This window comes from Paroedura picta, chromosome 13, assembly GCF_049243985.1.
Source record: "Paroedura picta isolate Pp20150507F chromosome 13, Ppicta_v3.0, whole genome shotgun sequence".
In the NCBI taxonomy this organism is placed as follows: Eukaryota; Metazoa; Chordata; class Lepidosauria; order Squamata; family Gekkonidae; genus Paroedura; species Paroedura picta.
In genome coordinates this window covers 27,758,487-27,781,608 of record NC_135381.1, presented here as the reverse complement: position 1 = coordinate 27,781,608, position 23,122 = coordinate 27,758,487, and the positions used below count along the sequence as shown (strand labels likewise).

The 23,122-nt window shown below is 44.3% G+C and overlaps 1 protein-coding gene across 10 annotated transcripts in view; it reads right to left on the bottom strand.

Annotated features, from left to right (window-relative positions):
* Positions 1-23,122, bottom strand: part of GRIA3 (glutamate ionotropic receptor AMPA type subunit 3) — a 224,019-nt gene that overhangs the window by 93,856 nt on the left and 107,041 nt on the right. For all 10 annotated transcript variants that reach the window (XR_013226333.1, XR_013226334.1, XM_077308701.1 and 7 more), the window contains one exon: positions 6,017-6,204. Coding sequence is in view for 8 of the 10 variants with exons in the window: in XM_077308701.1 (XP_077164816.1) it covers positions 6,017-6,204 (188 nt within the window). In the remaining 2 variants the exon portion in view is untranslated. The remainder of the gene's footprint in view (positions 1-6,016; positions 6,205-23,122) is intronic.

Genomic DNA, 23,122 nt, shown 5'->3' with positions numbered 1-23,122 from the left:
GATTATAAGCAACTTTGAGACTCCTTTGAGTAGTAAATAGCTGGGTACAAAAACCAGCCCTTCTTCTTCTATCTAATCTAAATCTTTCTAAATATTAAATAAAAACCTTACAAGAGGTAATCTATACATCAGCACATGTTGACCCGTAACATTTCCTATGGACTAAATCCAGACTCCAAGCAACTTTCAGGTTAAATACTTTTCTGGTGAGAACCACAAAGGTTAGAGATAAAAGAATATATAGAAAAATATGACTAATTTATTATTAGAGCTCAAAAATATTTAAAAAGCATAAAAGGATATCTTATCTATTGGGCACACATAAAACATATCAGTATGTACACCACAAATGCCAACATGTTCAAACCTAACATGTTTCAATCATACTGATTTTCCTATGGTGGGAATTTAGATTTTCTGTTCTACTCTCACTCCATTGGATACAATGGGGCCAGATGGGGCCACCCTCTTCGGGTGCCCCTAAGATGGAAATGTGAACTTTAACAAAACAGAGAGGGGACTCTCACTCACAGATGCCACCTTCATGGCAGGAGATTATGGGAATAAACAAGAATTACAGCTCATCTTCACACAGAGCAGTTCCTAGTCTGCCATGGAGAAAAGGGATGCATGGCAGAGCTACAGGGGAGAGCTGTGGCTGGCTACCTCAGCAATTATTGGGTACCAGCCTCCAGGTGAGAACTGGAGATCCACTGAAATCAGACCACAGCAGAACTCACTTGAGTTCCCTGGAGAGAAGCCTGTTTACTGGCAAGGTGGGTGGGGTGGCAGAATCTCACAGCACACTAGGAATCTCAAAAGATGCCAGCTTCCAGGTAAAAACTGGAGACCTACTGAAATTACACATCTCAGAAATACAACAGAAAAGAAACTGGACAGATCTTAGAAGGTCTATCCGTGTGACTACACAGATGCCAAAAGCGAAGAAATACACTGCCCAACCAGCCCAGCAATGGGAGAACAAATCCATCATAATGTCTGATAATGGCATGTGAAAAGACAGTCCATTAACCCCAGGCAAGCTTCGGAAACCTGGCAGGGGGTTGCGTTATGTGGACAACTTCCTCCTCCTCTCTCAGCAGGATCAGTGCACGCCAGCTCTGTCAGTGTTCTGAGGCAACGTGAGGGAAGTTACAGTTGGACATGACGCAACAGTTAGGACAGCCTTGGGACAAAAAGGGCTAGCACAGCCTGTCCAAGCCTTATTCTCATTCCCCTCGGCATCCCTACCAACCTCCTCTCCCTGCGGTGGCCAGGGGTAGACTGGCAGTGATATCTCCAGATTGGTTGGCTGGACCTGTCAGAACTTTAGCCACGCCCACTCTCCGCCCACATAGCCCTTAGCGAGTTATTATATAACAGCGAGCCCGCTGTTACAGATTTATTAAGAATAATATTTGCTGGCTGAGGATTCTGACAATACAAACACTCTGCAGGACCAGAACTAACCATAACAGATTAAATCAGGGCATTTTCGCAGTAGTCCGTTTTCTCCAGTTCTCCTTTGTATTGGCCTCTGAAGGTCGACTTTACTTTTGCACCTAGCCATCTGCACATGTAGTTTCCAAATGACAATACTGAAGAGTTTTTTTTCTTTTCATGCCATTTGCATTAACTTCAGAGCCATGTACTCCTGTATTTTATTTGGAGGTGTGGGGCAGGCAGGCCCGCCCCTTCCTTTTCTCCTCTTTTTTTCTTTGCACACGCACAATAACACATGTTCAATTTAATGAATTGGTGATTTTTTTGTATCTAAGGAAGTGTGAATAAAACTTTTAATAAAACAAGGTACTGCTGGATTAAATGTGTACTTCAAAGCTGAAATGATTGGGGGGCATAGCGGGCAGGGCAAGCCTGTACAGCATGAAGGAGAAAAGGAGGGGTGGGAAATAGTGCCTTTTCAAATACTTTCACAGAAGCCCTGGGGGGGGGGGGAGGAGCTGCATAATCATAATTATGATCATATGTCTTAATGCAATCAGAAGGAGAGGGAAAAAGACCCACAAGAAATAGTATCTCAGAAACCCCACATGGTTGGGGGGATTAAAGGGTTCTGAACACACCTTAGGTGGCCATTCAAAACTGATTTTAGTTGCTTAATAGAGATAAGGGTTTTTATTTCGTGAGCGTGTTACTTTCTAACACCGTTCGTGCGTCTTAATGCAACCAGAAAAAACCAATTTGTGTGTGAAATCGAGGAAATTTCATGCAGCTAAATGGGTACTAACTAGGAATTTTAGAACACTGCAAAATCACCCCAAGTAAGCAAATATTATTAGAATTTATACACAATTGCACAAGGATAACAGCAGTTCTAATTTCTCATTATTTCTATTACCCACAAGTTTTTACCCCACTGTTGAAAATTGGAAAAATAAATCTGTCATATACAACTGTGAGTATCTTTATATTGACCTCGGAGGAAGATCAGTTTGATCAAAATGTGTTAGGTTTGAACATGGTGACATTTGTGGTGTGCACACTGAGATGTTTTATGTGTGTTGTTGTTATGTGCGAAGTTGTGTCCGACCCATCGTGACCCCATGTACAATGATCCTCCAGGCCTTCCTGTCCTCTACCATTCCCCGGAGTCCATTTAAGTTTGCACCTACTGCTTCAGTGACTCCATCCAGCCACCTCATTCTCTGTCGTCCCCTTCTTCTTTTGCCCTCGATCGCTCCCAGCATTAGGCTCTTCTCCAGGGAGTCCTTCCTTCTCATGAGGTGGCCAAAGTATTTGAGTTTCATCTTCAGGATCTGGCCTTCTAAAGTGCAGTCAGAGCTGATCTCCTCTAGGACTGACCGGTTTGTTCGCCTTGCAGTCCAAGGGGCTCGCAAGAGTCTTCTCCAGCACCAGAGTTCAAAAGCCTCAATTCTTTGACGCTCGGCCTTCCTTATGGTCCAACTTTCGCAGCCATACATTGCAACTGGGAAGACCATAGCCTTGACTAAACGCACTTTTCTTGGCAGGGTTATGTCTTTGCTTTTTAGGATGCTGTCTAGATTTGTCATATCTTTCCTCCCCTTTTATGTGTACCCAATAGATAAAATATTCTTTTATGGGTTTTAAACATTTTTAGCTGTAATAATAAATTGTTTTTATTTTTCTATATATGGTTTTATCCCTAACCTTTGTGAGTCGCCCCTGTTTTCCAGGTTGGACTTTTATTTCCCTTTATGTCATTTGTCAAATTCTATTCTGGTGCCTGGGGTAAGAGGGTGAAAGGAACCATCAGCATCAAAAGATCATGATGATTTACATAGTCTCCAGTGTGAATTAAAACAAGACTATTTGGGCCCACTTATGGTAACATTGGATTTTCCAAAGCAATGCATTTATAGCACAGCTCTCTTGTAATGTTCCTTCTAACCTCAAAGGTAGCAGGATTCCAGTTGCTTAAGAAGATGCAACCCAAGGCTTGATTGAAACTGAATGCTGTCGGAACCAATTCACATGCATACCACTTATTCCAATTTATTTATGGCAGAACGCTAGGTTGCCATCAGTCAAATGCAGAAAAGTTTCTTTGGAAAATATGCTAACACTTCAAGAAATTTAGGGGTTGCAATCCTAAGCATATTTTCCGGGAAACAAAATTTGCTGAACTCAATAAGACTTCTCAATAAGCGCATGCATGCACACACACACACACACACACACACACACACACACACGTTTTCAAATGTTACTCTAATTTCACTCTAGGCTATATATATGGAACTACATTTCAAAAGTAGTAGGATTTTATCCAAGGATCTTATAGCTGCTTCAGGACTATAAAACTGAATCAAATGTGCACTATGCACAATCATTTAATTTTTATGTGGATAAAACAATGGTATATATTTAAATATGTTAACGGGCATTTATACAATAGCAGTGCTTGATGCTATAACCATTCCCAATATTTTCCATTTTTGCACATTGCCATTATGAAACTTTCCATTCTGTCTATATATGTTTATAGCATTTCCTAGTCCTTTCTTTTATGCCATTTTAAACCACTGAAGCAGAACAGATGCAAAGATACCATTAAAATTTGAACAAATGTTATAGGGGGGAAAAACCTGACTCAAAGAAACAGAAAACAGCATAAGACTTGTGGGCTCATTTTGCACAAGGGAGAAAGGAAAGCTAAATTGAGATTTTCAAGTCAAAATGATGCGTCTGTGAAATTAGGTAACATTCCTAAACAGGCCAGTACCTTATTTCTTCACATCTATGAAATTTTAATGCTAAGGTATTTATACCACTGGTCACAATCCTTGTGGCCCTGAAAATCATAACTCTACAGGTGATCCTATACCACTGCTTACCATAAAGCTCCAAGATCTACTGAAATCCAAAAAATGTCTTCATTTTTATGTCCTTCAAGTTATTTTTTGCCTGTCTTTCTCAGCCAGCCAACCTTCTACTTGCCTAGGAATGTGGTAAATGGGGTTTCACTTACCTGTAACCGTTGTTCATTGAGGTCTTGTGTGCAGACACACATTGGGGGGGGGGGGGGGGAGGAAGGACAAGAGGTCCGGGCTGTCAGGGAAGGGAAAGTTCTGACCTGCTGCGAGGCCTAGAAGAATCGGGTATCAACACTGGCATGGCCAGTCCGGTGCAATTAGGATCATGGAGGTTATATCCATCTGCACCTTCTGCAGAACCCTGGGAAGGAGTGGCAAGGGAGGGGGAGCATAGAACAGGGTTCTTTCCCACTGAAATTGGAACGCATCCCCATTGAGTTGAGACCCATTCCTGCAATGTAGCAAAATTGTTGGCACTTGGCTGACAGAGGGGAGGCAAATAGATTGATTGCTGGAAATCACCACTGTCCTGGAATTGGCAACAGGAAGTTGTATTTCAGGGACCAGTAATACGGTTGTACGAACGACCTGCTCAGAGCATCTGCTTGGACGTTCGCTACTTCTGCTACATGAATGACCCTGAAATCTATGTCTAGCCTGATGGCTGATTCCCAAATTTTCATGGCCTTGCGGCAAAGGCACCAGGATGACACTCCTCCCTGCTTGTTTAGGTAAAACATGCAGAAGGTATGGTCTGTTTGGATCAACACCTTCTTGCCCTGTAAAATGTCTGCAAAATGAATTAAGGCTAAATGCACTGCATGTAATTCCAAAAAAAATTCATATGGAACTGTTGTTCAGTGACTGACCAAAGACCCTGGATGGATCTATCCAAACAATGAGCCCCCCAGCCCATCAGTGGTTAGGGTCAAATCATGGTTCCATGAACCAAAAGGCACACCTTGTAAGACCATATCTTCCTTTGTCCACCATAAAAAGATAGAAAGAGAGCAGTTATTTCTGAATGGATGACAGTTGGGCAGCAGGTTCCATGCAAGAATGCTCATAATGCCTGACATGTAAGGTGGTGTTCTTACATCTTACTGCACTTTCATCAGTTATTTTATGGTAGCTCCACATCTCACTGAGACCCAGCGGAGACAGACTGCTTTCAGTGCCATCCCATTGCTACAACCAATCTGTGCTTCCCTCTGTCATTTCAGGACAGGAAGGGCTTTCAAACAGCCCACGAGACAGTACCTACAGCTTTAGGGAACACCCATTAGCTTGGTTACTACAGCTTGGCTTGAAACATCCCATTTTTGTGGACCCTCCCAACATCTGATTGTACAGTGATTTCTGCTACCTTTTTTAAAGTTCCAAAAGCGTTCACAAATTTGGCAAGTTTAGAAACTTCTGGTCTAAGCTCTGGTTTGAATGACAACCTCCAGTTAGGCCCAGTTCATGCACAAATTCCAGTTTCTTTCCTGCCTCCTGGCAGGGAAGGCACTTCACTGTAATGCCAATCCTGTAGTTAGTCAGTTACAGACAGTGTTGCCACTCAGCAAACTGCTGTTTCTGTATCCCACTGTTACAACAAACCACAATTTGCTGTTACAACAAACCAGGGTTTGGCTTATCATGATGTCTGAATGCAGCCCATACATATGCCACAGAAAGCAAGCCTGAGTATCACGTACCTGTTCCAAAATTGTGTTTATTCTTTCTACTTCACAGTCTATCAAGTATCTTTTTTCCTGCCGTTTGTCCATTTCCTCAATGATTGCCTTAAACTCTTGAACATCCTTTATACTTCCCACGGATCGAGCTGTCACTTGCCAGTTATTTTGTACAGCCGCTTCCATAATTGCTTGGAGAATGGCAAATCCTGTAGATTGGGGAGGAGAGGGGATGAAAACATGAATGAAATGGGGAAAACTTCACCTGTAAAATGCTGCAGTGTTTATCACACAGGAAAAATGAATTATCAGTAGCCATTCTGCAGCCATAAATTTCACTACAATGGAAATTCATTTCTTCACTGAGAACGGTAACTAGCTTGATTTAACAAAGTTACTCCTACACAGAGCCTGTTCAAACAATAGTCAATGTTCAAGGTCCCACACATTCTAATGAAAAGATATAGACTTTCCCAACCAAAGAAACATCTTGACCAAAGATATATTCCAACCAAACTGATTTTTTCAGATAACTTCTACCTACCCTACATGAGCAGACACAGTCAAGTGAAAAGCAGTAAAAACAACAACAAAAAAAGATCATGTGTCTTTAATTTTAGTACCTTAAAAGCATTTATTTAGTGAGGCAGCCATGTCAGTCTACTGCTGTTTTTCATTCATTCATTCATTCATTCATTCATTCATTCATTCATTCATTCATTCATTCATTCATTCATTCATTCTTTGATTTGACCTCTACCTCTACAGGACACAAGTAAGGACACAGAAAGATAAGGCTTCAGCACAATGACCAGAGGAGGCAGCCCTTAGTCCAGAGCTATCTCAAAGCACTTGTCTCAAAACCCCCATGGGGTGACCATAAGTTGGCTGTGACTTGAGGGTCATTTTCCATTGCCAATTGATGTCCTTATTTAGCTCTCTATTCTGAGCAAGCCTGAGTTGGCATGAAAGTCAAAGTGCATGTGTTTCAACTACTTATTCACCTGTAGTTCTTCTTATCTAAAGGGCATTTCTTTCATGGCCACCAGGCCACAAGCAGTATCACACTGAATCAACCTTCCATTATTCCCTTTTAATTTAATTACTGCCACCAAAATTTTTGCAGCTGATAATGTGATCCTATCATTTGTGTCTCATCATCACAACATATGAATTAGACTTTGTGGTGAAAGATAAAAACAACCGAACAGAAACGTGCATTTCAAATAAATGTTAAGGACATCCTTTCTGGTTTGCAAGGAAGGCATTGCTTTACTGATTGCCAACACAATAAATCTGACAGTCAGGTTCAGACTTATAAGAGCAGTTCCTCCTCCTTCTCACATTAGCCCTCTAACACAGGGCCAAATAACACCTTGTTGTTTTTAAAGAACTGGGTTCCCTTTAGCCACACAGCAGCTGTGGGGAAAGGATTTCACAAAATAAAAGCGTTCATCATGGTAGACCACAAGCTTCTTGCTTGCCACCACATCAATTGGGGATTCAAGGGACTGCCCTTCAGTGGGTCACCTCCTTTCTCCATGGTTGAGGATAGAGGGCTGTAATCTGGGAAGATTGATTGCAGTACTGCTAACTCCTTTGTGGGGTCCTGCAGAGTGTTATTCCCTCCTCAATGTTATTCAACGTCATGTGCCCTCTAGGCCAGCTGGTCTGGAGCTTTGGGATTGGGTGTCACCAATATTTGAATGATACCCAGCTCTATTCCAGATGGATTTTCAACCAGATGCCTCTCTGATTACTTGATTACTGTAACCTGCTCTATGCGGGTCTACCCTTGTCTCTCCTATGGAAATTTCAGCTGGTCCAAAATGCAGCTGCCCGGATTCTTACACAAACTCCATGGAGAACCTATGTAAAATCTGTGCTGCAGCAGCTCATTGGTTTCCAGTAGAATTCTGGATCCAGTTCAATGTTTGGTTCTTACCTTCAAGCCTTATACTGTCTAGACCTTAATTATGAGGGACCACCTCCCTGAATACATTTCTCAGAGAGCACACAACTCCTGTAATATCAGCCAGCTGAGGATCCCTGGCCCTAAAGAAGTCTGGTTGGCTTTGACTAAGGCCAGGGCCTTTTCTGCCCTAGCACCTGCCTGGTGGAACAAGCTCCCCAATGAGATCAGGGCCCTGTCAGAACTCGCTGAAATTCTGAAGGATCTGCAATAGGTATGGGAATCACGAACCATCAACTGGGCCCTTCTCTTCCCTCTCCATCTTCTTCTCTTCTCACACTCTCACTGTATAATGACAATGCCAGAAATGAAATGGAATAACATACCTACTGGTGTGGAGAGCTATTGTATTGCATTTTTAAGGATTTAATAATTTTAAATTAATGGATGGTCTTATATTTTAATGATTTGTAAGTGCTACATTTTAATCTTCACCACTCTGAGATGGCAAGTCTGTGAGGGACCGTATACAAATGGAATAAATAAATATAAATTAAAAAAGTAAAATAAAAGGCCAAACTGCTTAAAATGCTGCCACAGAAGGAAGGAAGGCGTATGCCTTCCTCCATTCAGCAATTTCCCCATGGCTAAAATGCACTAAGAAGAGCCTCTTGTGGCGCAGAGTGGTAAGGCAGCAGACATGCAGTCTGAAAGCTCTGCCTGTAAGGCTGGGAGTTCAATCCCAGCAGCCGGCTCAAGGTTGACTCAGCCTTCCATCCTTCCGAGGTCGGTAAAATGAGTACCCAGCTTGCTGGGGGGTAAACGGTAATGACTGGGGAAGGCACTGGCAAACCACCCCGTATTGAGTCTGCCATGAAAACGCTAGAGGGCGTCACCCCAAGGGTCAGATGACCCAGTGCTTGCACAGGGGATACCTATACCTTTAAAATGCACTAATGATTTCTCTATTTTTGTTGCTCCAGAGTCTATGCAGATAAGACCCAGATAAGATAACCACCCAGAGCTGCAAAGAAATGGGCGGTATAGAAATCTAAATAAATAAAAATAAATAAAATGTCCAAAAGGAGGAAATAGCTCTTGAAGCATGATTTCAGCATGAGAATACAGCAGGGGGGTGGGCACAGGAGCCCTCCCTCTCTGTATGGTGGTGTTTTAAGCCCACGTTGGATCTTCTTTCTTTTTGTAAACGTCATTCTCTGCAGCAGCCATCCAAGCTGCATCTGGGGAGCCTGGACCCAATTCTTTAACTCCACTCCTCCCATATTGTTTAGTTCTGTTCATGCCTCTCTAAACATTTGAGCCCTTTGGCATTGGGCACCTAAAGTGCACACTGTAGGGTAGGATTGTCCTATGCAAGTTCCTTAAATCCAGACAACCTGGATTGCTTGCTAATCGTTTGCCAGCTAGGGTTGCCAGTTCCTGACTGGCTGCCAGCAGGGGAAGGAAGGGAGAGTGGCCAGATCCAGGCTGGGGCACTTCTGAAGATTTGGGGATGGAACTCAGAGGGGGATGGGACAGGGCCCTCAGTGGAGTACAGTACCAAAAGAAGAAGAAGGCTTTTATACCTTGGTTTTCACTACTTGAAAGAGTCTCAAAACAGCTTCCCTTCCTTCCCCCCTAGAGATATGCTCTATGAGAACAGCTCTAAGAGAACTGTGACTAGCTGTCTGCATGTGGAGGAACGGCCAATTAAATCTGGCTCTCGAGATTAGGAGCCGCCATTCCTAATGACTACAGCAAGCTAGCTACCACACAGTCCATCCTCCAAAACATCAATTTTCTCTGGAAAAAACTGATCTCTGTAGTTGAGCTGTAATTCCAGGGGATCCCCAGGTCCCACCTGAAGGCTAGCATCCTTACCTCCAGTTAATTACTGCACAAAAAAGTTGCACAGAAAACACATCTTCATCTGCCCCTTTGACCATGCCAGAATTTGCTCAGGCTCCTCTGAGATAAGCAGCAAAGCTTGTCTGGGAAAGAGAAAGTCTGTGCAAGGCCTCCTGCACTCTACCATCTCTGGATTTGATGCTACAGCTGTATATAGCGCTGTAATTAACATGCAGTTGAAGTTCCTATGTACCTATGGGCTTCTTATTTGTGTTTTCTCCCCTTCTGAACCTTTGACAGTTAAATAATATACCCTTTCACACACACAGCACCCCTTAGCTCAGCCTTTCTTAATTTTTTCACCATTGAGAAACCCCTGAAACGTTCTTCAGGCTTGGAGAAGTGGTGCAAATGTGCATAATATGTGCAAATATGCAACCCAAGAAGTGGTGCAAATGTGCATAATATGGTCGGAAAGCATAGCTATGTACACGCCAACCTGGGACTCCTCCCACCCCGTCCAGGCCCATCATTGGCAATTTTGTGATGGGGGAGGGTGAAGGGTTTGGAAAAATAATAGGAAATATTTTTGTGATATTGTTATGTGTCTGATAGAAGGTAGTCTGCAAACAAAGGATTTTAGAGATATAGCTCCTGAGAAGAGCTCACTCCACCCCACCCCAGTTTAATACACACATTCTTTCTCTGTTCAAGTGAGAGGACATGAGCTCAGGGAACTGGAGTCTTTCATTGATGATGATTAATTAGACAAAGATGTCAGAATGAAATGTAGGTAGATTAGTGACATATTTTATAGTGAAAAGGAGTAAGGAAGAGATGTCATAGGTTACGATGAAATAATGAAGTTAAATTCTTGTGCCATTAGGAGATAGATGATGTAAACATATTACCAGAAAAGCAGTAACAGGTCTGCTTTCTATCAAGACTCATGTTTTATGGCTATGTTTTAACCCTGTTTGACTTCTCTTATGATTATGCTATAGTAGAATTCCTGAACTCTTTTGTATAAATATAGGCAATCGAGAATGGTCTGTGCACATTTTCTCTGATCTCTTGGTGACCCTAGAGTGGGTCCTTTATGGTCCTTGTTCAATAAACCATATCACTTTTCCTAAGGCCTTCCCCTTCTTCCTGATCTGTGATTTGGGGAGATAGAGGGGCACAACAGGGGCAGGTCAACATGACCATATATGGTCATATCACCTGATAAATGTTTACACACACACACACACAAAGGTTGGGAAGGGGTGAGAAGGAGAAAAAATGTGGAGGAAAATTGGAAGAGAAATCAACGTTCAAAATTTAAGGGAAAGGATTTTAGAAAAGGGGCCCAAATGATCCACATTGGGCCAACCCAGGAGGGGCATGGAATCGCTTGAAATCTACGTGGGCTGCTGGCCCTTTCCTCCTAGCCACTCTTGCCTTCTGAGACTATAGAGCCTAGTTAAATTGGTGGGAAATATCACCGCACCCCAAAAAGGAAATTAAACAAACTCTCAAATCAAATTTATTTATTTGATACAGCACTGTGGCCAGATAAAATTAAACAAACAAAAAGAGCCACTAGTACGCCAAAGCCAATCTAAAAATTTTTAAACCCCATTTTTAAATCTCTTCTAGCGCACTAATCTTTCCCCCCCCCAAAAAAAGAAAAGTGTGCATGTATACAAAACTTCACACCTTGAATAAATCTTTGTTGGTCATAAAGGTGCCATTGGATTAAAATTTTGTTATACTACTTCAGACCAACATGGCTATCCACTTGAATTTTTGATTACATCCGAAATCAAATCCTAAATTAACTTTCACCCCAAATCAATCAATTTCTCACCCTAATTGGAATGCTAATTACTACCTTAAACTATACATTAAACCATCAATTTACAAAATGAAATAGACTCTATCCCGTAATTAACTTAACACTCACCCATTTCTCATTTTCAAACCAATTAGACACACACACCCCAGCAAAAAAATTGCTAAGAGAGCCAGTTTGGTGTAGTGGTTAGGAGTGCGGACTTATAATCTGGCATGCCAGGTTTGATTCTGCGCTCCCCAACATGCTGGGTGACTTTGGGATGGGTGACCTTGGGCTCACCACGGCACTGATAAAACTGTTCTGACCGGGCAGTGATATCAGCACTCTCTCAGCCTCATCTACCCCACAGGGTGTCTGTTGTGGGGAGAAGAAAGGGAGGGCAACTGTAAGCCGCTTTGAGCCTCCTTCGGGTAGGGAAAAGCGGCATATAAGAACCAACTCTTCTTCTTCTTCTTCGGATTCACCCTCAAAGATGGAGGCCCTTTGGTTGGGTGAGAAAGGGTCAGACCAGGAAGCATCCCTCCCCAGCCTGAACACTGTGTGACTTAAAACAGCACATCAGTCAGCAACCTGGGCATGATCCTTGGCACTCATTTAACTATGGAAGTGTAAATCACAAGAGTAGCACAGCTGACATTCTTCCATCTCTGCCAAGTTAAGGTACTAGTGCCCATCTGGCACCGGAACACCTCACCCCAGTGATCCATGCAATGGGTGCTACCATGCCAGGAACACCCGAGGGAAAACGAAATACTGAGCTCTTGGGTGGTAAGCCAAGATCTAATCACTGTCCATAAGTGAGGTCCAGTCCATTCCAGTCTGGTTCTTGTGACAAGCCAGGGAAATCCATCCAAATAGGGGAGAGGTGAGGGTGGCATGACCAAGGTTTGCTCGAGCTCAAGAGCCGAGCAGGAAACTAGCTGAGAGTCTAGAAAGCTGAGCTGAACATCTAAACCAGGAGTTTAAGAACTGAGAGTCCAACAGCCAGAACCCGAGCTGAGCAGGAAACAAACCGAGAGTCCAGAAAGCTGAGCCAAAGTTCTAAAATGGGACTTAAAGACCAGAGGGGCCAAAAGCCAGAAGCCAAGACTCCTGAAAGCTGAGCCAAGAGGTCCAAACCAGGAGCGAGTCATACACAGCTTCAATGGGAGCCAAAAATCAAACAGGCATCTTGAGTGATAGGTAAGTTCAACACATGAATTGTAATTACAGGGAAGCCTCTGCTCTGCCTCTCCTTAAATGCAGCCACTCAATTAGCTACAGCTGTGGCCGATGGTTCATTGGTAGAAGGGCCTTCACATGTCCCCCGTCTATTTTGACAACATACTGTGAGCCAGGTGCTGTGCCTCCAAGCTGTCAAGTTGGCCCACCACCATTGCTTTCTGCATTCCGCTGATGTCTAGGGGCTTGTCTGTAGCACAGTTGGTGCTGGCAAGATGCATTGTCTGGCAGCCTGGTTCGGCCCAAGCTGATCATCTGGGGCAGTATCTAAGAGCAGCAGATCACATCCCAGTTCCTCGCCACCTGCTGCTATGTGGACCAGTTGGAGCTTCCGGATCAGTTGGAGCTTCCAGATCACAAAAGGTAAAGGTAAAGGTATCCCCTGTGCAAGCACCGAGTCATGTCTGACCCTTGAGGTGACGTCCTCTAGAGTTTTCTTGGCAGACTCAATACGGGGTGGTTTGCCAGTGCCTTCCCCAGTCATTACCGTTTTACTCCCCAGCAAGCTGGGTACTCATTTTACCGACCTCGGAAGGATGGAAGGCTGAGTCAACCTTGAACCGGCTGCTGGGACTGAACTCCCAGCCTCATGGTTAGAGCTTTAGACAGCATGTCAGCTACCTTACCACCCTGCGCCACAAGAGGCTCTTACATACATGGGTAGCCCTGTGTAAAGTGAGTGCAGTAGTCTAATTATACTTTGCTGAGGTCCCTTCTCTCCACAGGCTGTACTGCTAAATGTCCTGGAATTTCCCGACCCAGAGTTGGCAACCCTACCCACTTAGAGTGCAGAGAGTGACTTCCGCCTTCAGTTAGACCTCCCCAAAATGGGCCCGGCCAGTACAGGAACAGATTGGGAGATTCTGTCTGGCCAGGAATTGGCACAGGCTGCAAATTCACAGAAAGGGAAAGTGGCAATTAAGTTATTGCAGCCATTATCCTAGGCACACAATGTGGACACACGTCTTGCTGGCATTCACTTTCTATTTCATGTGGCGCATTAAAAATACGTGGAATGTAATAGCATTAAATAACACTCCTAAAGCTCATATTAAGGTAATGTCGACTCATTTAGCAGCTTCAACAGAGCAGGGAGGCAGCAGGAAATGAACAAAGAGCAGCACAGTGGGGGACTCTTGCTGCAAGTGGGCAATTCCTTCCTTCCGAAAAACTGCGACTGGGAGGCAGACAGAATCTGAGCAAACTGCTGAGAGTTAATTGTGGAGCAGCTGGGGAGCATAATTGCCTTCTCGGGGTCGACATTTATGGAAGCTTTTTGGGGGGAGTGCGTGGTTTGCATTCTGGCTCCAGCATCTTACCGAAGGCATGCCACGGTCCCTACATCAGGCAAGACATTGCCATTTCCTAATTATAAGGCTTTGATTATGGACCGGGTTGGATTCAAGCCTAGCCTTCCCCGGAGACTCTGAAACACAGCCCTGAGATTATAGCGAGAGACTGGAGCACAACAGGGAACAGAACTTGCTTAGTCAGCCAGGTAAGGGCAGAAGAACAGGCTAACTCCTGGCTGGGAAACTCCTGGAGATATAGGGATGGAACATGGGGAGGGACAGCTGGCTATAATGCAGTTTTCTAAACCAGGGGTAGTCAACCTGTGGTCCTCCAGATGTGCATGGACTACAATTCCCATGAGCCCCTGCAAGCATTTGCTGGCAGGGGCTCGTGGGAATTGTAGTCCATGAACATCTGGAGGACCACAGGTTGACTACCCCTGTTCTAAACTATATAGCGGGGATTCTCAACTATTGTGCCAGGGTCATTGGTGTACTTGAGGTGCACCATGGTGTGTTGGAATTATTATTTTAAAGTTTTTTTTTAAGTTTAAAGAACTCCTTATATGGGCAGGTTGACCCGGTCCCTTGGATTCTGCACTAGAATATACAGCAATTGGTCTGTGGCAGCTGCGGTAGCTCCAAGTACACATATGCAATTTCCCAGGAAGTCCACAAGGAGAATGTTTTGAATGGATTTTACCACATAACTGTGACAGGATATCTTCTACCTGTCCCAGGACCACATGCCGATCCGCATATAAGCCAAGGCACCTAATTTTACCACAAAATCTAGGCAAACGTATTGACGCATATAAGACGAGGGTGGGCAATGCTCCATCATCACAGGCTCTCCCATCCAGCATTTCTGTTCCTTTTGCCATTGAAGGCAAACAGAAAAAAAGATCAGAGTCCCTCAGTCAAACTCTTGATGTCGTACAAGCTGCTAGAGCAAGCTCAGCTTGCAGGACACATTTGCAAAACGATTGGCTGGCTGGAGCAGGCTTTTATTTCAATTACCGTATATACCCATGTATAAGCCAAGGAGGGCCTTTTCAGTGTGAAAAAAAGGTGCTGAAAAACTAGGCTTATACACGAGTATATAGGGTACTTTAAAATATATAGGATTATAGATTTGCTTCTTATCAAGAATTTATAGTATTACTTTTCATTGTCTAAAGCAAATAAGTGGAATCATGTGTATCAGTTTTCTTATAAACCATTTTTCCTGTGAAGGAATGATATGCAACATATGAATGTGTTTTGTATTCCTCAGCACCAAAATGAAGCATAGACACATCTGCTTGGAGCAGGTGTGCTTGGAGCAGATATCCACTTTTGTTATTGTTTTCCAGCTCTACATTGTATTCCATCTGGAGGCTGGCAACCCTAGGCCATACTCTGAAAAAAAAATCAAAATGTATTCCTCTTTTCACAGGCCAAGTAGCAGCATGCCCTTGTTCATTTCTGAAGAGGACTGAATGTATAAACAATGTTATTCAGTCAAGGATATACAAAACTCTCAAGGAAACCCAAGAAGAACCCTGAAATTCGCTTGAGGTTTCCCTTTTTCTTTTGGAGCAACTGTGGCTGAGTCTTCTAGTCTCAAACTAATTCATTGCATCTGCACATTTTTGCCTCAGACCTGGGCCACGCAGTTAAGCTCACTGAATGACCTTGGGCCAGTCCCTCTATCTCAGGCTAACCGACCCCACAGTGGTGTTGTGAAAATGGAGGAGGGAAAAACTATGTAGGCCAGGGGTAGGCAAACTGTGGCCCTCCAGATGTCCATGGACTACAATTCCCACCAGCCCCTGCCAACAAATGCTGGCAGGCGCTCATGGGAATTGTAGTCCATGGACATCTGGAGGGCCACAGTTTGCCTACCCCTGATGTAGGCTGTCTTAAGATACATGGGAGAAGGGTGGAGTAAAATAGATAGACTGTTGGATTAATGTAGATAGAAAAACAGAGCTAGCCTGTAGGAAAAAAGCACCATGGAGGATTAATTCACCAATTCTGCTTTCAGCCATGGAAAAACTCTTAGGAGTTGCTTTTACTATATTGCTTTCATGTACTACATTGTTTTCATGTACCATAAAATATTCAGTGTGGTGCGCCAACGGGTCCAAGCTAGCTAGTTTTATCAAAGTATCTTGCCCTGTACAGTTCCTGCCACAAAAGGCTTTTGTTTATACAGGTTCCCCAATTCCCCTGCATAGCCTTGGGGGGGGCAGGGGCAAGGGGACCCCCTCCTTCTTTTCCCACACCAGAAAACTGGCCACAATCTAACCAAGCAGCCAAACTAGCAACGCAGAATTGATCTTGTTAAATCACCTTGTGGTGACTTTTCCATTAATGCACAATTTAGCCCCTGTGATTCATTAACTGCTTTATGGATTGGGCTGCCTGGCCTCTGCACGCCTTTAGAAGATATCCAATTCAGGCTGCTCCCAGTGAAGCATATATCTGAAATATAAAACTTTTTAGTAGGCCTTCCTACCTCCCTTAATGATGTCCCGACTCTCGCTGTTTAATACGTCTTGAACATTCTTGCTTTAGTACGTGTGCACTTTATTGCCTTACAATTAATACATGCTATGCTTGGGAATACTGTCTGGCTTCCGTGCTCCCCAGAGACCACTGAAAGAGAGGCATTTACATATGTATAGTACAATGAACTCAGCCTTCCTTAACATCATATTTTACAAAGATGGCTGTGATGTTTGAGACAGTGTTATGATTTCGCAACATGCCAGAAAACTAGGAGGTGCAGTGCTCAGTTACTCAGCAGCTTACAAATGAGATTTTTTTTGATAATTGAAATTCTAAGTGCAATTAAAAGATATTTATGGCCATTTTTAAACGATGTAAAACCTTGCCTTTTATCGTTTGTGCTTAAGGGTATTTATTACTTCACGTCTGAAGCCTAGGAAAATTTACAGATCCATCATCACACTGGAATATAATGATGGTGCCCTGTTGTTTTTATAGTTTTGCTTTAAATCCATGGGTTTCATGTTGTATTTCATGAATTCTTGGGGGTCTTTTGAGACCTTCTTTGATGTTGGCAAAAAAGATCCAAGAGTATGGTACTATCTTGCTGAATTGTGGTCAGTGCCTGAATGAGAAGCCCCCTAGGAATCTGACTTAAACAACCTTGAGTACCAAAGTTTACAAAAAAGCAGGACATAAATGCCATTAAATCAAAAGGATCAGTCAAATGAAGATAACTGGATGTGACGGGAATAAAATGGGTTGCTCAAGACAGAAGGCAAATCAGGGATCACCCTGAATGATGCAAGGCAGTTCCTACAAGAGCCCAGTGTTCATTGTGTAGCAGGATGAGTTAGATGGGAATGTCCTTGGTGGTGAACAGCATCAATCAAGCCCTTAATTCTCTGAGACTTATTATGCATGGCGGCAGCCACACCGGGCTGCAGGCGGTTTCTTGCAGCGTATGAATGGGGGAAGATTTCCCCTGTCAGACACAGTCTGTCCTGGATTTCTGCATGCACACATGCAGCTGTGGGTGGAAGTTTTAAAAAGCCCCATTCGGTGTCATGCTGCCGTGAAGCATCTGAACTGCCGGGACTCTGTAGGCGGGGGAGGAGACAGGCCTGGAAAGCCCGGCTCTTCCCTGTGCACACAGGCCTAGCCCAAAGTGGCTGCTGCTGGTGGCCACGACAAAAAGGGGAAGGCAGACAGATCCACATTCCCTTGCCATGGAGCACTTGGGGCCCTAAAGTGGGCCGGGGGGAGGGGCAGGCCAGCATCGACATTCATATGAATGAATGAATGAATGAATGAATGAATGAATGAATGAATGAATGAATGAATGAATGAGTAAGTAGGGATTAGCCTCACTGCCAAGTGAGCACTGGCCTGGCCTCCCCCCCCCTCCCCATATGGAATTTGTCTGAGTGGCACATTTGAGAAGAGAAATAATGCTCCATAAACCCAATTGAGTTTGGAGACAGGGATGATGGTAACTTGGGGAGGGGGAGGATAATGTGTGAAAAAAAATCTTTCTAATGGTTTCTCAGAGAATAAACTGAGATAACATAAAGTGATTAAATACTGAGGGAACAATAATGGGTACCACTAATGGCTGTAATCACAGACATAGGTAAGCAAGATGTAGGTTTTCTCGGGTAGCATTTCTACTACCTGTTAACTTTCCTACGTTAGCCTTTCATGCCCTTTAAAAATAGAGCTTTCTATCATTTAATTGTAATTTTGAGTTGGAGTGCCTTTACATCTGGAATTGTCATCATGTGTTCATCCAACACCACCTTAACCACCCTAAATCATGACACTCTCATGCATGCCGTGTATCAAAGCACTTTACCCCGGCTAGGAAGTAGCAGTGAAGCATGAGTATTGTAGAGCTTTTGTTTCTAGAAAATGAAATCCTAGTTTATTAACACCTGCTTTTTAAAAAGATAATGGCAGCCAGCCCCTTAAGTAAATATACATCAGCCCTTTTAATGTGGAACACATCTTCTAGCACCCCCCCATGAAACAGATGTGACTGTGGAAGTGATGTCTTTAGTCCCACCCCAGAGTGTGTACCAGATGAGCAGAGGCAGCTGTGGAACAGCACAGCAAGCAAGAAGCTGTGGCAGTGCAGGCTGTCTCAGGAGGAGGCTGGGCTACTACCGCAATGTCCAAGGAGGCCTGGGCAGTCGTGGGGTAGCGTGGCAGCTGACCAGACCACCACTGCACTGGACTCAGGCCTGGGCAGTTGTGGGCCAGCACAAGAGGAGGGTGGGCCACCACTATTTTGCCAGAACAGATCTGGGCAGTTGCAGGCCAGTGCAGCGGCCGGTCAGGACACCACCATGCTGCCCAAAGCCTGGGCAGTTGCAGGGCAGTGTGGGAGGAGGCCAGGCCACTGTCGCGCTGACCAAGGAGGCCTGGGTAGTTGTGGGGTGGCACAGCAGTTGGCTGGGCCACCGCTGTCCCTGCCCAAGGCTGAGCAGTCATGGGGTGCTCCGGCGGGTGCCTGACCCAGTGCTGCCGCGAAGGTGAGGAGGTGGGAGGGAGGCAGGAGTCTGGGTGGGGGGGAGGAGGGAGGCAAGAGAGTGTCTGTGTGTGGGGAGGTGGGAGGGAGGAGTTTGTGTGGAAAAGGAGTCTGAGGGGGGAGTAGGAGGGAGGTGTCTAAGCAAGAGGTACAGGTGGCAAGGACAGGGGGAATGGGGGAAAGGAGTTTGTGTGTGTGTGTATGTGTGTGTGTGTGTGTGTCAGAGAGGGAGGGGGAGGGACCAGGGAGGAGGTCAGGTAAGTGAGAGTTATAGGCGGTGAGGGCAAGAGGGAATGGGGGGAAAGAGATTGTGTATGTCTATGTCTGTGTTTGAGAGAGGAGGGACCAAGGAGCCTCTGAGCAGATATGTGTTCCACATACCTTGTGAGAGTTGAGCTGTTACTAATTTTTTCCAGCCTTCTGATGTATTCATTTTTCAACCTTATTTATGCATCAGGAAATCAATATTACATGTTTGACAGGTCTAAGTTTTTATATTGAATTTTACTGAATATTATTGTTTTATTGTGAGACTAGGGGCAAAGCCCACTGTATCCAGGAATACAACAGGCACTAGAGCTTGGCAGTGGGAAGAGGAAGGGGGAAGAGTTGTCCAGTCTGTAACGGCATGGGGTTGAACGTGTGTTGTGTGGGAGGTTGTGGTGGCATGGTGACAAATGAGGGCATGGAAGTGTAGAGATGGGTGTCAAGAACCTGTGGTTTGGAATGTGCATTGAATGTGGGAGAGGATTGATCATTGGGAATTGTGGCCTAGTGGTTACAGATTTCAGTGGTTACAGAGCTTTCCAGAGCCATGTCCTCAGATATGTGAAGAGAAAATCATATTGGAGACTCTTTAGGGGGAGATTACATGGCAAGCAATTCCTCCCAGTTCTGTGTTCAACCTCATTTCCCTTCTTGTGTGAATTAGGCCCCAGACACCAAAATGTCCCCCTGCCCTGATCCACATGTGGTTGTCCACACAGGTGTCTGCTCTGCTCCTTCTGTCTCCATTTTTTTTACTGTTGATAAAATGTGTGCTCACATGCTTCTTTCATGGTTGCTCCTTAGAAGAAGAAGAGCTGGATATTTGTACCCTGCTGTTTACTACCCAAAGAGTCTCAAAGCAGTTTACAAACACCCTTTCCCTTCTTCTCTCCACAATAGACAACCTGTGAGGGATGTGGGGCTGTGAGAGGTCTGAGAGAACTGGGAATGGCCCGCAATCACCCAGCAGGCCTCAGGTGTCTCAAAGCAGTTTCCAATCGCCTTCCCTTCCTCTCCCCATAGCAGACTCCCTGTGAAGGAGGTGGGGCAAAGAGTCTCACTTGGAAGATGGCAACCCTAAGAGGTCTCTCTGTGCACAGCAGTCTTGACCTTAGTCAGGTTTATGCACACCTAGGTGATGATTTGATTCTTGGCATCTCCCTGTAAATGATTTCAGGCAACAAGTATAGGGAAACCTTGTGACCTCCTGAGATCATGGTTAGACGGCCCAGTGGTCTGACTCCAGATAAGGCACGTTCCTACGCTTATGCCAGTTTTGCATTCAAACACTCTTTCTTTGATTTCACTGTATTGCAACCATGGCCCAGTTTTTGATTCCTGCAAATCAGAACTGTTCCCTTTCTGCTTCCCAAGGGCAAAGCGCAAACCAAATTGATCTCTCACTGTCAAAGGGGAAAACAACGACTAAATTGAAAGCTGCTTGGTTAGACCTCCTCCTCAGAGACCAGTATATCTCAGATAGTACCAATAATACAGATAAAGGAGGCCTCTGCACCTGTGTGATCACACTCTAAAAGCTTGTGAAAATCAATCTTTTAAAAATCAAGCTAAGAAATGGAAGGGGTAAGTGGGGATATTCCATTGGAAGAGTTCATTCAGCTAGATGTAATTTCACTTTTACCAGCAGATACACCTCCCACCCCCACACATGCAGTTGATATGACAGTATTGAGAAAATCACTGAACACAGTCTAAGAGAGGCGATATCAGATAATGTCTTGTACCCAGTGGACCATATTGACAGATATCTTTGGTAGCATGAAAATCTTCATAACAGACATGAAGTATATGAGAGCAAGAAAGCATCAGTAATTCAGATCACACTGCAGCCCAGCACACTTCCCTCTGTGCGGAAAAAGTCTAGGAATACAGAGACGTGCCAACATCCATCCATCATTTCAAATCTCCATGGCTGCAGAAACTGAGAGGTAATCATTGACCATCAGAGTCTTCCTCTCGGACATTTGTGTGACCACGTAGCTCTGAAATTCTTTCCCTTTGTGCAGTGTCACATCTGCAGGTCACACCACTGCACAAGGGGGAAAAGACCCATTACTCCTCTGAAGCTGAAAAGTCCAGTTTTGGCAATAGAGACCAGTTCTCCATATAAATCAAGGTGCAACATGGCCAGGCATTTGAGAATAGGACAGCCAACTCTGCCAAGATCAACATACACATAGAGAGAGGCGTGGCCCAGTTTAATAATGAGAGCCAGTTTGGCGTAATGGTTAAAAGTGTTGGCCTAGCATCTGGGAAACTTCATTCATATAATTGGAGCTTGCTGGACGATCTTGAGCCAGTCATACTCTCTCAGCCTTACAGGGTTGTTGTGAGGAAAAAAACAGAGCAGAAAAGAATGATGGAAGGCTACATTGGGTCCCTACGGGTGGGAAAGGCAGGATATAAATGAAATAAATAAATATTTACAGTAAACAATCCAAGGATCAGTGGTGAACTTTGGAACATAAAAATTCTGGAACCTGGTTGGGTCCAAAGGCAAGAACCTTTAGGTCAGTGGTGTCCAAACTGTGGATCTCCAGATGTCCATGGAATAAATTCCCATGTGCCCCTGCCAGCATGCAGGTAAAGTGTAGTCCATGGACATCTAGAGAGCCACACTTTGGACACCCCTGCTCAAGATCCAGGGGTGAATACAAGAAGCTGCCTTACACTGAATCAGAGCAAAGTTTGAGCCCAGTGGCACTTTTAAGGCCAACAAAGTTTTATTCAAGTTATATAAGCTTTGGGTGCATCCATAGCTAATCTTATACCGTGAATAGAACTTGATTGATCTTAAAGGTGCCACTGGACTCAAACTTGGGAACTTTTATTCCAGTCCCAAGTCAATTCAGTCCCTGCCATCTACACAGAATGCAATTTCTGTTTTGATTTTGGGCGATTTAAATTTTCCTTCTGCAGCAAGAAGGATTGATTCAGAGTGGCCCTACCTTTATTGTGCGATATCTTAGAGTGCTTTTAATGCTCAACATTTCAACATTACCTCCGTGGTAGAGATGCTCTGATTGGCCAAAGGTGGCCATGTGACAAGCTTGCCTTAAAGGAGAAGCTCCTAATTTCTCTCAACTTCTGCGGGTCTTGGATTTTTTCTTACTCTTCTGCCTTCTTCGATCCTCTCCCCCCCCCCTCCAAGAAAAGAAAGAGCCTTGGCTAACCCTTCTGAACTACCCTAACCATGTGCAGAACACTTTCCTGTTTCAATGGAGAGGAGGGGGGGAAGAGGACCTGAGTTCAAATCGATCTGAATTCAACAGGATTAGCAATGGAATAAACAAAGTAAGTGCAGACTCTGCCTTTGTTCTGCTTCTTCAGATTAGGATCGCTACACATACACTGAATCAGAAGTGACTCTTGTGATTGCCAGCAGCTCTGGGTCTTTCACATCACCTACTCCTTGATCTTTTTAAGTGAAGACGTGGGAATGAAACCTGGGATCCTTAGCATCTCAAGCAGATGTTCTGCCCCTGGGCCTTGGAAGCAGATCAGATCCATTGATATGGCAAATAAAAAGAGATGGAACTGCTGAAATGCTGCCTGTTCGTTCCAGATGTACAGATAAAACAACAATCAAGCAGATGGGCTAGGGAGAAAACAGACTCTCTCCTTGCTTTTCTAGCAACACATCCAGCCAGAATGCCCACTTCTTCTTTCTGATCAGTTGGCAGGGCCATCTAAACAAAAG